This window comes from Giraffa tippelskirchi, chromosome 5 (genome assembly GCF_054371585.1).
Source record: "Giraffa tippelskirchi isolate mGirTip1 chromosome 5, T2T-mGirTip1v1.2.pri, whole genome shotgun sequence".
NCBI classification, from domain to species: Eukaryota; Metazoa; Chordata; class Mammalia; order Artiodactyla; family Giraffidae; genus Giraffa; species Giraffa tippelskirchi.
Window position 1 is genome coordinate 172,276,191 of NC_137279.1, and position 14,000 is coordinate 172,290,190.

Here is a 14,000-nt window from a genome sequence, read left to right on the forward strand (position 1 = left end):
CTCATTTCCTTCGTTACATACTTCTTCTGTGTCTAGTTGATTTTTCTGTAGTGAAATGTTTAGAAAGGGATATAGTCATAGGTGGACATTTAGAATGGCCAGGTCGGATGATAAGAACTCAGTGTATCCTACAATGTGTAGCAACAAAGAAGTTGTTGGCCTCACATGTATCCATGTATTCTATCTTCTTCCACAGAAAACTGGACAGTAACCATTCCCACGAGACACGTGGTGGCTACAGTAGGAGGCCACGCTGAGCTTAGCTGCCAGTTGTCCCCACCACGAAGTGCAGAGCACATGGAGGTGGGCTGGTTCAGAGGGGACAATTCCAAACTTGTTCACCTATACAGAGATGGCCGTGGAGTGAATGAAGAAGCTGCCCCAGAATATGTGAATCGCACAGAGTTTGTGAAAGAGGCCATTAGAGAGGGGAAAGTGACTCTCAGACTGCATAATATCAGTGTTTCTGATGACGGATCATATCAGTGTTCATTTAAAGGTAGTGGCATTAATGATGTGGCCAGCATGAATCTGAGCATAGCAGGTAAGTTTCATGGTGGAATGTTGCATACCAATGCCCTTGTGACCCTGTAAGCTGAAATATATGAAAGTATATCAGTGTTTCTTTTTATTTATTCACATTTTCAAACATGTTTCTAATACTATAATAAGAAAAATCTATTTATCTAATGCAAGAATATACTATGCAGGGGACAGACAATGCAGAGTGATCAGAATTTGCCTATTTTGTAATTTGGAGGTGAATTTGAGTATTGCCTCTTCTTCTGTTGAAGATCACAATGTTAATGAGACTCTTTTCAGATTTCTAATCCAACCTCAAAGCAACAACTGTCTTGATCTTTCTGTCCCATTTTCCCCAGCATTAGGCTTGGAAACACAAATCCATGTTCAGGCTCCTGGCACTGAGGGACTCATGGTGGACTGTAACTCAGGAGGGTGGTTCCCAAAGCCCCAGATGGAGTGCAGAGACAGCAGAGGAGAGATAATTCCACATTCATCAAAATCCTATTCACAGGATGCAGCCAGATTGTTTCACATGAAGATGACTCTTGTCCTTAGAAACCAATCATGGGGCAACATGACTTGCTACATTCGCCATCCTCTAACAGGTGAAGAGAAACGAACAAATATCATCCTGGCTGGTGAGTGTTTGTCAGAGTTTCGTTGTCAGTGTATCAACATAAAGAAAAATTAATAGGATAATTTGAATCATGAAAAAATGTTTTCATCTCCTGAGATGGGGAAGTTTGTGAAATGAACCTATCTTAGAGATAAGACTTGCAAGGGAAATATCAACTGGGAGTTAGATAGTGAGTTTAAAGTTCTATGGAGGAGACCAGGCTTGAGACATATGTGAATGTCTTTAAGAAGAATATTTAAAACAATGGAACTGGACAAGATACAAAGTCAATAAGGATAGAAAAAATAAAAAACCAGGTTCCTAGAACTGAATTTTGGAGCGTTCACCTTTTAGATGTCCTTTAGATGACTAAGAGAAATCTGCAAATTATCTGAGTAGGAATAGGGAGAGAGGTAGGAGGAAAACACATAAACGCAGCAGGCAAAAATGAGTATTTAGAAGCATTTGTCTTGATCTCTTTTATCAATGGTAAAAAAAAGAATTTTCTTTAGAACCTGTTTTAAATCTTTCAAATGTTTCTTATTGTTTCACTAAAGATAGTTGTTTCCTATTCAAATTAGTAAGCATTATATAGATATATTTGGGCTTCCCAGGTGGCACAGTGGTAAAGAATCCACCTGCCAATGCAGGAGACACAGGAGATGTCTGTTTGATCCCTGGGTCAAGAAGATTCTCTGGAGTAGGAAATAGCAACTGACTCAAGTATTCTTGCCTGGGAAATCCCATGGACAGTGGAGCCTGGCAGGCTACTGTTCCTGGGGTAGCAAAGAGTCGGACATGACTGAGCATGCATGCACACATGCATATGTATTCAATTATTGGTTTCAGATAGGATTCAAATTGGAATAGGCTATAACATAAACATAATATTTGAGAAAAAACTGTATCATAAGCAATTAAATTAATATTTAAAGTTGAATCATGTAATAATAATTTTGAAAAAAATGGCTTTCATAGGCTGTGTGAACAATATTGTTACAACTTTCCACATCCCATATAATAAATGCAGCTCTCAGACTTTTATCCAATTCACAAATATTCATACGGATTAAAAATTTAACATAAAATAAATATGAAATCTACAAAAACACTGCAAGGTAAGCTTTATTTTCCCTGAAAAACTAGGCCTCAAAATGTTGTTGCTAATATTAAAAAATATCAAATATGTTGTAAATATGCAACCAAAAGGCACATATTTATGGATGATGAATTTCCTTAGTTGGGAACTAGAACAAGGACTAATAATAAGAAGCTCAATCCCAAGGAAAATCTGGAAAAAGCAACATGTGCTTAACATTAACCACAAAATTTCATCTCAAGGTAAATACAGAACTATGAAATATAGCACATATTCTGCCCAAAAGACCTCAAAAAGAGATAAATATTTGTGGAGGAATAGTCAGTTTTTAACAGGATATTCACCTACTTGAAGACAAAAATAATCCAAAATTAATATAATTATTTATTTAAAGACATTCCATAAAGAAATCCCTTGGAAGTCTTTAAAAATATGTTGGATAAGGTAAGTTTGAAGTTAGTATGGAAAAATGAATAACTGTAAATGGCAAAAATAATTTTAAAAATGAGGAAGAATTTCCTTTATCAGATTAAAAACTGACTGCCTATAATAAAGTAATTGTGAATAAATGTTAAACAGTTTGTGGTAATTTCCAACCGTAGAATATTATGTACCATCACAGGAGTAGGCCATTGTATCAATGCTAAAAACTAAGAATGGCAGAAAGAGATTCAAATCATAAAAAAACACATAGCAAATTATGAAGTATAAAGTTTGGTGCATTGAAAAAAATGAAAAAGTTACCATAAGATGTTGGAATAATTGTCTATATTCCTGGAAGAAAAAGACTCATACGTATAATTATATACAGAAATAAATTACATATAGGTTAGAAGTCAAAGGTTAAAAGTGAAACAATAAACATTTTTAAGGGATATACCATATAACCCTAGTATTAAAGAGACCTTATCAAGAAATGCAGATCATAAATGTCTATTTGTCTCCATTATCTTTACACCCTAAGAACTCACAAGAGACGGTTTTGAGGCTGTCTTATAGCCACTGAGCTTCTCAACCACAAGCAGGGTGTACAGGATTCTGCTTGATTGTTTCCTTTATAATTAGGAAGCATTTGCACTGGAATTGTTAATAAGAAACGAGAGCATGAGCAAGGGAGGGGGGCAGAGAGAGAGAGAGACTTCCTTCTATCAACTATAGCCTCAAGTTAAATTCTACCCCCCCAAACAAACTCAATTCCAGGCTCTGTATTTGCCACTAAAATAGTTCCACTGAACTTTAGCCCCCACCCACATACAAAAAAGTAAAGAAAAAACAGGACCTGAAAGAGAACCTTGCTTTATTAGCAGTAAAATTCCTAATCCAATGGTGCTCCATATTGTGGGTTTATTGATCTTCAAATGGCTCTGCCCTTTCTTTCAGATGACCTGTTTTACCCAGACCACATTTGGATGACACTCTTTGTATCGCTTCTGTTCGTGATATTGTTTTTGGCTATTGTGCTCCTTTGTTGTCAATGGTTCACGGAAGGAGATAACTGCTGCAACCAGTGTGGAGTCATTAACGGAATCTCTCTTAATGTGCTGTGTAAGTCACATGGGGTGTTTAGGCAAAGCTGTACAACATTTGTCAATGAATGCCAATCATAGGAAGATTTAGAGCTTGTTTCTCACTTTAGAAATGTTGAACTTCACATCACTTAATTAGGAACTTCCCAGGACAATGCTGTTTTAGAAACTAGGTCAGTATAGATGTTTGCTGAGTTGTTCAGACCCACAGTGAGTTCTATGCCCTCAAGGTAAGTGCTTTCTCTCTTAAGTAAATATTCAATCAACATGAAGTGAATCCAGCCGTCTGCCTCACGCAAAATCACTTTGTGATGGATGAATCCTATGAGTCTTGCACTAGAATACACTTAATTTGATGATAGTCTTTTTGCTTATATAGATTCTCATTAACTTTCAAGATACCACCTCCCTTTTAGAGCTTAAATAATGTCAACGTGAAAAAGAGATAGGTCTCTAAACCAACAAGTCGTTTATAGCCAGACTCTTCCATTTGGTTTTGTGGTTAAACTGAATGAATGTATAATCCTTCTGAGTGAACATATCACTGAATGATAGTGACCCATTAGGTAAAAAGACATAGAACAATTTTAAAAACAATTCTTTTCCCAACTTATGTCCAGGCAAAATAGATTCTATATAGTTGTGTAAGCTGCTAGATGGGGGGATGTGATCTAGCGATTGACTCTAGATAATTTTAAAGGAGATGAGTCAAAGGAGAAGATATAATCTATTGGACCCATTTCCCTACCTAATCCATAAAACCCTGTACCACATTTATTGGGTGCCTACCTTATGCTAGGCATTGTATCAATAATATTCATTTTACCAAAGTCACCTAAATTAATCCTAAAGGCAGTGCTTTTATTGTCACCATTTTATAGATGAAAATATCACAAATCACAGCTCATAAGTGATAGAGCCAAGACTGGAAGGCAGATGTCTCTGATTCCAATCCTCATGCTCTAGTCATTATGCTTATTTGCAGTAACTGATTTCAGGTTTCTGCTTACACACCTTAATGACTGAGGAGGTTATTAACTCAGGAAACATGCCCATTCCATAGTTACCATGGGAATTTTGTTCATTTTGGAAATAAAATCTACTGATACATGATTTCTACCAATTACATCACAATGAGTGACTCTTCTCTGTCTTCCCCAGGAAAGTCTTTTAAAGACTTGAGGTCATAATTTTACTTCAGTTGAGCTTCTTTGAGGAGTATCTTATTATTTCTGGTTATTTTCTTCTGGAAGTTGATAGAGATCAAAGAATAAATGCATAAATATTTTAGTAATATATGGTAAAACATTTTAATTTTCTTTGTTAAACTTGTAGAAATAAGCCCCTTGACAGGGAAAGTAAAGCTGAGAGGTTTAAAGTGTGTTTTCTTCTTTCAGTCACCTCGGTGTCACCACTGCTCCATCTGTCTAATCTCACAACCCTCAGAACTGCCAGACATCCAGTGAAGATCCCAGGGCATCTGTCCAGTTCCCCCAGATTAACTCTGCTAGATTAGGTGGTGAGAATTAGGGAAAAAAACTCCTCTTAGTTCTGCTGGGTCCATAAGTCCGGTTTCACTAGGGTCAGCCACCAGCCACAAAGTCAACTCACATCCTAGCCCTACCTAGGTTGAGTGGGCATGAAGCAATGACTATGCTTTTTCTGATAATGGTTCTTAGGTCAATGGTGACCCACATTCCTGCATTCCTCTTTCATTAATATGAACTCTCTCTGTTCTAGTGTTCCCATACCTTGGTTGGTTGAGCTCAAGCGTCACTCAATTATCATGTCTTCTAGTCTTTTCTGGAATGCTCATTATATATATGAAGTTCCGGACACGAGGTAAATGGGATTAATTGTGGTGACTACTACTAAGAGCTTAACAGATCTCCTTTCCCTGGATATCTGTTTTCTTAGTGTTGTTTAGCAAGAGCTGTATGACTTTTTCCTCATAACCAGGAAGATCAACAGTTTAGGTGACATCTCAGAGGACAAAATTCTGACACTGATTATTGTGGGTGTCAGAGACTGAAGCTCTTTTGACCACCGCCAGTGTTTTCAACTGTACTTAAGGACATAACTACTTCTGCTATAAGGAACAAGAAACATTCCGGCTTCAGAAAATATGACTGGGTCCAGTCACTGATTTACTATGCCATTGTTGGTGTACATTCATGACTCTAGGTCAATGTTTCTTATCTATTTGAGGCTTAGAGTCTACTTTGAAAATATAATGTTAGCATGAATCCAATTGCAGCGCTCACATATACCCCTTAAATCTACATGCAGTTTCAGGAAGCTTATGAAATACTGAATTCCTTCCTTGGGCTTCTCTGGTAGCTCAGTTGGTAAAGAATCCACCTGCATTGCAGGAGACCCTGGTTTGATTTCTGGGTTGGGAAGATCCCCTGGATAAGGGAAGGGCTACCCACTCCTGTATTCTGGCCTGGAGAATTCCATGGACTGTATAGTCCATGGGGTCGCAAAGAGTCAGACACAACTGAGCGACTTCCACTTTCTTTCCTTGGACTATTATGAAATATGGTCATCATTTAGAGGTGAAATTGATACACTAATAATATGGTATTCAAAAAATGATTTTAGCACTTGGCAGTTCATAATTTAGAGATTTCTAAGGAATGTACGAGATAATTGCCATCTAATCAAGGCAAAGAAACCCTTTATTTTACTTGAGGCATTCCTGTCAAACCACAGAAGAGAATTTTAGAGAATTAGGGTGATCACTAGTAGAACTTTCTCGGTTCCCTCTCCTCCCTTCCTCCTGCTAGGCAGCCTTGAACCACAACATGTACAATCTTATATTTCTAATCTGTCCACTGGAAATTGCAAACCTTGCATCAGAAGTTACCAAATCAATGGAAAGACCCTACTTTCTATTACCAAGAGGAAAATTAATGTTTGTATAAACAAACCAAGCACTTGAATATGATGTTTGAGAAAAATAGTCGACCTAAGCCAAAATTCCCCTGGACTTCTTAATTTGAACTAAGTCAAAAAACTCCTAAGGATTCTGTAGAAGTAGACATGAGGAGCCAACAGACCAGGGTATAGATGAATTGAGTCTTTACAAGAGCTGCCCAAGGAAATATAAATTATTTCTGATTGTAAAGGTCTTTTTCCCCCCTCAGGTTTAAAGATCACCTACCTGTGGTTAGCAATTTCTTTTAAATACACACACTAATTGTGTGTACTATTTTACACATCACCTGCAATGGATAGTTCAGTTCAGTTCAGTCGCTCAGTCGTGTCCTACTCTTTGTGACCCCATGAATTGCAGCATGCCAGGCCTCTCTGTCCATCACCAACTCCCAGAGTCTACCCAAACCCATGTTCATCGAGTCGGTGATGCCATCCAACCATCTCATCCTCTGTCATCCCCTTCTCCTCCCGCCCCCAATCCTACCCAGCATTAGGGTCTTTTCCAATGAGTCAACCCTTCACATGAGGTGCCCAAAGTATTGGAGTTTCAGCTTCAACATCAGACCTTCCAATGAACACCCAGGATTAATCTCTTTTAGGATGGATTGATTGGATCTCCTTGCAGTCCAAGGGACTCTCAAGAGTCTTCTCCAACACCACAGTTCAAAACATCAATTCTGTGGCGCTCAGCTTTCTTCACCGTCCAACTCTCACATCCATACATGACCACTGGAAGAACCATAGCCTTGACTAGACGGACTTTTGTTGGCAAAGTAATGTCTCTGCTTTTAAATATGCTATCTAGGTTGGCCATAACCTTCCTTCCAAGGAGTAAGCATCTTTTAATTTCATGGCTGCAGTCACCATCAGCAGTGATTTTGGAGCCCAAAAAAGTAAAGTCTGACACTGTTTCCACTGTTTCCCCATCTATTTCCCATGGAGTGATGGGACCAGATGCCATGATCTTAGTTTTCTGAACGTTGAGCTTTAAGCCAACTTTTTCACTCTCCTCCTTCACCTTCATCAAGAGGCTCTTTAGTTCTTCTTCACTTTCTGCCATAAGGGTGGTGTCATCTGCATATCTGAGGTTATTGATATTTCTCCCGGCAATCTTGATTCCAGCTTGTGTTTCTTCCAGCCCAGCATTTCTCATGATGTACTCTGCATAGAAGTTAAATAAGCAGGGTGACAATATACAGCCTTGACGTACTCCTTTTCCTATTTGGAACCAGTCTGTTGTTCCATGTCCAGTTCTAACTGTTGCTTCCTGACCTGCATACAGGTTTCTCAGGAGACAGGTCAGATGGTCTGGTATTCCCATCTCTTTCAGAATTTTCCACAGTTTATTGTGATCCACACAGTCAAAGGCTTTGGCATAGTCAATAAAGCAGAAATAGATGTTTTTCTGGAACTCTCTTGCTTTTTCGATGATCCAGCGGATATTGGCAATTTGATCTCTGGTTCAAATGGAGAACATTTATTCCTCATGTTTTCCACTTTGGGTTTCCCTCAATCTTTCTAATTTTAGCTAGTGTGTTCAGTGGTATCTCATCTCAGTTTTAATTTGCTCTTCCTGAGCATTTCATATAAGTGGAATCAAATGATATTTACTCATTTTTGACTGACTCCTTTCACTTAGCACAATGTTTTAAAGGTCTATTCATATTTTAATATGTATCAATTCTTCATTCCTTTCTAATCCTGAATAATATTCCATCATATAAATATGGAACATTTTGTTCATTCACTCATCAGTTAATAATGCTTCTTGGTTTGTTTCCAATTTTGATTAGTATTAATAATTCCACTATGAGTATTCGAGTATAATATTTTGAGTGGATGTATGTCTTCATTTCTCTTAGATATACACCTAGGAATGCAATTGCTGAATCACATTAATTCTATGTTTCACATTTTTATTTTTATAACTGGCAAAATATTTTCCAAATTGGCTTTACTATTTGAAGTTCTCACCACCACTGTGTGAGGGTTCCACTTTTACATATTCTCACCAACACTTATTATTGTATACCTTTCACTATTAGCCATATGGTATGTGCATTCATTTGTTCAGCTCAAGCATTGCTCTATATAATTTTTGATTTTCAATTCTCTAATAAGCAAAGATGTTGAAGGATTTTCTTGTACTTATCAGCTATTTGCATATTTTCTTTGGATAAATGTCTAAATCATTTGCCAATTTTTAAATTGTGTTACTTGTCTTTTAACTGTTGAGTTGTATTTCTTTATATATTCTGGATATACAGTCTTATCAGATACTTGACTTGTCTCTGCTTTCCACATTCTGTAGGTTATCCTTTGGCTTCCCAATAGTGTTCTTTTCCCTTTTTTCTTTTTCTTTTTGTGTGTGTGGTCATACTGCACAGCTTGTGAGATCTTAGTTCCGTGAAAAGGGATTGAACCTGGGCCCACAGCAAAGACAACGCGAAGTCCTAACCACTAGACCACCAGGGAATTCCCCCTGATGATGTTATTTGAAGCACAAAAGTTTTTCCTATGGCCACTGTACCAACTTACCACAGATTTAGTATCTTAAAGCAACATACATTTATTATCTTACAGTTCTGGAGGTCAAAATTCTGCAATGGATTTCACTGGGCTAAATCCAGTATGTCACAAAACCTGCAATCCCTTCAGAAAGTCTAGGGAGAATCCATTTTCTTGCCTTTTACAGTTTCTAGAGCTTCACTCCTTGCATTTCTTGGTTAATGGATTATTTCTTACATTTTCAAAGACAGTAGAAATAACATTTCAAAACTCTTTCAGCTGTATCTTCACATTGTCTTCTCCTCTGTGTAAAAAGTAAACTTCTGCCTACCTCTAAGAGTACTTGTGATTGAATTGGGCCCACCCAGATAATCCAGGATAATATACCACCTTGAGATTCGTAACTTAATGACATCTCTAAATACTCTTTTATCACATAAGGTACCATGCATGAGTTCCATGGGTTATTGTTGTTCAGTTGCTAAGTCGTGTCCAACCCCTTGTGACCCCATGGACAGCAGCATGCCAGACTTCCCTGCCCTTCACTAACTTCCAGAGTTTGCTGAAACACATATCCATTGAGTTGGTGATGCCATTCAACCATCTCATCCTCTGTCGTCCCTTTCTCCACTTGCTCTCAATATTTCTCACCATCAGGGTCTTTTCCAATGAGTTGATTCTTCCCATCAGGTGACCAAAGGACTGGAGCTTCAACTTCAGCATCAGTCCTTCAGTGGATGTTCAGGACTGATTTCCTTTAGGATTAACTGGTTTGATCTCCTTGTCCATGGGACTCTCAAGGGTCTTCTCCAATACCACAGCTCAAAAGCATCAATTCTTTGGCGCTCAGCCTACTTTATGGTTCAACTCTCACATCCATACATGATTACTGGAAAAGTCATAAGCTTTGACTTATGACTTATGGACCTTTGTCTGCAAAGTGATGTCTCTGCTTTTTAATATGCTGTCTAGGTTTGTCATAGCTTTCCTTCCAAGGAGCAAACATCTTTTAATTTCGTGGCTGCAGACACCATCTGAGTGATTTTGGAATGCAGAAAAATAAAATCTGTCACTGTTTCCACTTTTTATCCATCTATTTGCCATGAAGTGATGGGACTAGATGCCATGATCGTAGTTTTTGAATATTGAGTTTTAAGCAGGCTTTTTCACTCTCCTCTTTCACCTTCATCAAGAGGTTCTTTAGCTCTTCTTTCCTTTCTGCCATTAGAGTGATATCATCTGCATATCTGAGGTTGTTGATATTTCACCTGGAAACCTTTATTCCAGGTTGTAATTAGATATTGACTATCTTTGGGATCCATTTTTCATTGTAGAGAATCCCATGGACAGAGGAGTCTGGCAGGCTACAGTCCATGGGGTCGCAAGAGTCGGACATGACTTAGCAACTAAACCACCTCCACACATGTGCTACCCTTCATGAAGGAAGAATATCTCCAAAAACAAAGCTGTAAGCCTAGAGGCTAGAGTCATGAGTCATATGTGTTTATCCTCAGGACTTGAAACCTAATAGAGTTTTCCCAGTTGACCTTTGAAATTACTTGGGAGCAGTGACTTTTTCCTTCTCATTTTCTTCACAATTCAATGAGAATGGCTAAAATATTCTCCTAGGCCTGTTGCACCATTATATTAATTGGTTTTCTAGTTCTATGGTCACAAGGATGAAAGGCTTCCCTGTGGCTCAGCTGGTAAAGAATCCGCCTGCAATGAGGGAGACCTGGGTTCGATCCCTGGGTTGGGAAGATCCCCTGGAGAAAGGAAAGGCTACCCACTGCAGTATTCTGGCCTGGAGAATTCCATGGACTGTATAGTCCATGGGGTCTCAAAGAGTTGGACACGACTGAGAGACTTGCACTTCCACTTTCCAAACGTGAAGAGGAATTTTGCCACAGTGTGGATTCTATTTATAGAGCCTCATTCCCAAATTTATTTAGATTGTTGGCCAATTTTTGTTCCTTAAAATTGTGGGACTGAGGTCCCATTTCCTTATCAGCTGTCAGCCCGAGGACTGCAGCCTGCCTGGATTTCTTCACATGCTTTCCATGTGGCTCTTCCAGCAATGGTGGGTCGAGTCCATTTTGTCATTTGACTCTCTCTAACCTTGCATTCTGCCACATCTCTCTGATTTCAGTCTTAAAAAGTCTCTGATTTAAGGACTCATATAACTATATTGGAGCTGCATGAATAAACTTGAATAATCTCCCTATGTTAAGGTTCATAAACTTAATTACCTCTGCAAAGTCTCTATTTCCGTGGAACGTAACATATTCACAAGTTCCAGGTATTGGGACACAGATACTTTTAGGGGCCTATTCTGTCTACAATGGTCTAGCTCCCAAAGATTCACATTCCTCCCAAACACAAAAGCCGTTCTGTTCATCCAAAGGTTTCATCTTATAAACTCAACTCAAAGTTGATAAGAAAGAAGATTATAACAAAAGAGCGTAAATGAATCTATTTTATATAGTTATTGTTAAGGATTAACTGAATTAATCCATTTTAAGTAGTAGAACAATGACTTCTAAAAATAAATTCTCAGTATAAATAATATTCAATGTTATTTCTTGAATATTCTCTCCCCCTAATTCACAACTCAACTAAATTTTTTTTTCAGTCTCTATTTCAGATCCTTTGTTTCCCTTGTACAATGACTGGATGCGGGATATGGTAATGGTTATAGCTTGGTCAATGGCATTTTTCAGTCTGTTAATCATTGTTTTAGGCATGACGCTAAGAGGTAAGTGGGTGGGGAGAGTCTTGACTCTGAGGCTATCATTTTTCCAGCACTTATTTATTTTCCATCCCCTGCAAAGGCCCACTTCCCACCTGGTTATCAGCCCAAGGTTCATCCTGTTTCCAGAGAAAAGACAAAGGCCCCAAACTATGTTTTGTCAAGTTATACATTAACATACTATGGTTACTTAATAACTAAGGTTAAGTTATGGCCCTTCAAGTGTGCAACCGAAGAGTGACTCAAGCTTCTTTTGCCCTTTCTTTTCACTAGTAACACACAGGATCATAGCTGTGCTTCTCAAACTTATTACCCTTCTGTAATATGTGGGCAATTTTTTTGTTGACATCTCTATCTCCAGCACCTCCCCCAAAAAACACAATACATGTCTCTCCAAGCACATCTTGTGACACGTAGATCAATTTAACCTGCTCTTATACATTATTCCATTCACTGAAATTTACTAAGACTTGATACTACTTGAACATTAACTCTATTCACCCTGTTTTCTTGAACAAATCTCACCATTTCTCCATCTTTGTTCACCCAAAGAATCCCAAGTAATAGGTATTAAGCTAGAGATGCATCTGATTTTGTTGTTAAAATTTTGTTTCTGTTATAAATGAAGGCCAAGAAACTTCAGATAATGATATTCCCTTCAAAATTTCCTGTAATCAGATTGCAATTCAAAAGCCATGACTAATTATCATTGCTTTCTTGGTATAATTTCTTTCATAATATTAAATGAACATTGACACTCAATGTGTATCACTAGATGTCAGAAGAAGCAATAGCAATGTATATAGAATTCTGAGGGCAAAATGAGTTTTGAGCCTACAATTTTGTCCATTTCAAATAATTTCTCATAAGTAAAAATGGAAACTAGTCAAGGACTTACAGAATGTACCATTACTGTAGACTCTATGAAATTATCTAAGAAAAAAATTTCCCCAGATGGAAATGACAATGTCTAAAATATTAGATGAATAATAAATAAGAAATATGAAAAACAATTTGATTAATAAAATGGTAATTTAACAAGAATTAGTTATATTATGGTTGCAAAATAATGACAACTTAAATAAAGTAATTTGAAAATATACTAATAACCTGGTTGCTGAACATCGGTGGTTGCTAATATCACAGAAAGAGAAACCACCAGAGATTATATTATTCTGCATGTTAAGAACAAAATACTACCTGTGATGTGTGTTCTTAGGAAAAAAAAGGAAATAAAAGAAACCTGAATCAGATTAAACCTCCCTTTTAACCTCCAATTTACAGGACATAAAGAACAAGATGAATACACTATACAAAGTGACAGAGATGAAAGCAGCCAACTGTAGAAATGAAAAACACTACGGAACAAATGATAAAAATTCTTCACTAATTATGTTGCAAGCATATACAACTTCAGTGTAATCCCTGCCAATGCCTCCATGAAAGTTTCTACAGAAATAAAAAATCTGTCAATGCTTCCACATTTCCCCCTTCCATTTGCCATGAAGTGATGGAGCCAGATGCCATGAACTTAGTTTTTTTTTTTTTTAATACTAAGCTTTAAATCAACATTTTCACTGTCCTCCTTTACCCTCATCAAGAGGTTCTTTAGTTCCTCTTCACTTTCTGCCATTAGAGTGATATCATCCACATATCTGAGCAGGAGAAATCCTGACAATCTTGATTCTAGCTTGTAACTCATCCAACCCGGCAGTTCTCATGATGTGTTCTGCATATAAGTTAAATGAACATGGTGACTATAAACAGCCTTGTCAAACTCCTTTCTCAATCCTGAACCAGTTAGTTCCATTCACGGTTCTAACTGTTACTTCTTGATCGGCATACATATATGAGAAGATACTGAGCATCATAAACTATGCTGCTGCTGCTGCTAAGTCACTTCAGTTGCATTGGACCCTGTGTGACCCCATAGACAGCAGCCCACCAGGCTCCCCTGTCCCTGGGATTCTCCAGGCAAGAACACTGGAGTGGGTTGACATTTCCTTCTCCAATGCATGAAAGTGAAAAGTGAAAGTT

At 37.8% G+C, this 14,000-nt stretch overlaps 1 protein-coding gene across 12 annotated transcripts in view; it reads left to right on the forward strand.

The window, feature by feature from the left end:
• LOC145504416 (selection and upkeep of intraepithelial T-cells protein 7-like) overlaps positions 1–13,444 on the forward strand; it is a 74,499-nt gene extending 61,055 nt beyond the window's left edge. For 8 of the 12 annotated variants that reach the window (XM_081485167.1, XM_081485175.1, XM_081485174.1 and 5 more), the window contains 6 exons: positions 197–544; positions 882–1,163; positions 3,621–3,785; positions 5,507–5,608; positions 11,847–11,969; positions 13,248–13,444. In XM_081485167.1, coding sequence (XP_081341293.1) covers positions 197–544; positions 882–1,163; positions 3,621–3,785; positions 5,507–5,608; positions 11,847–11,969; positions 13,248–13,309 — 1,082 coding nt within the window. In that variant the 3' untranslated portion in view covers positions 13,310–13,444. The remainder of the gene's footprint in view (positions 1–196; positions 545–881; positions 1,164–3,620; positions 3,786–5,506; positions 5,609–11,846; positions 11,970–13,247) is intronic. The other 4 variants (XM_081485168.1, XM_081485170.1, XM_081485169.1 and 1 more) reach the window with 2 other exon arrangements.
• The last annotated feature ends 556 nt before the right edge of the window (positions 13,445–14,000 follow it).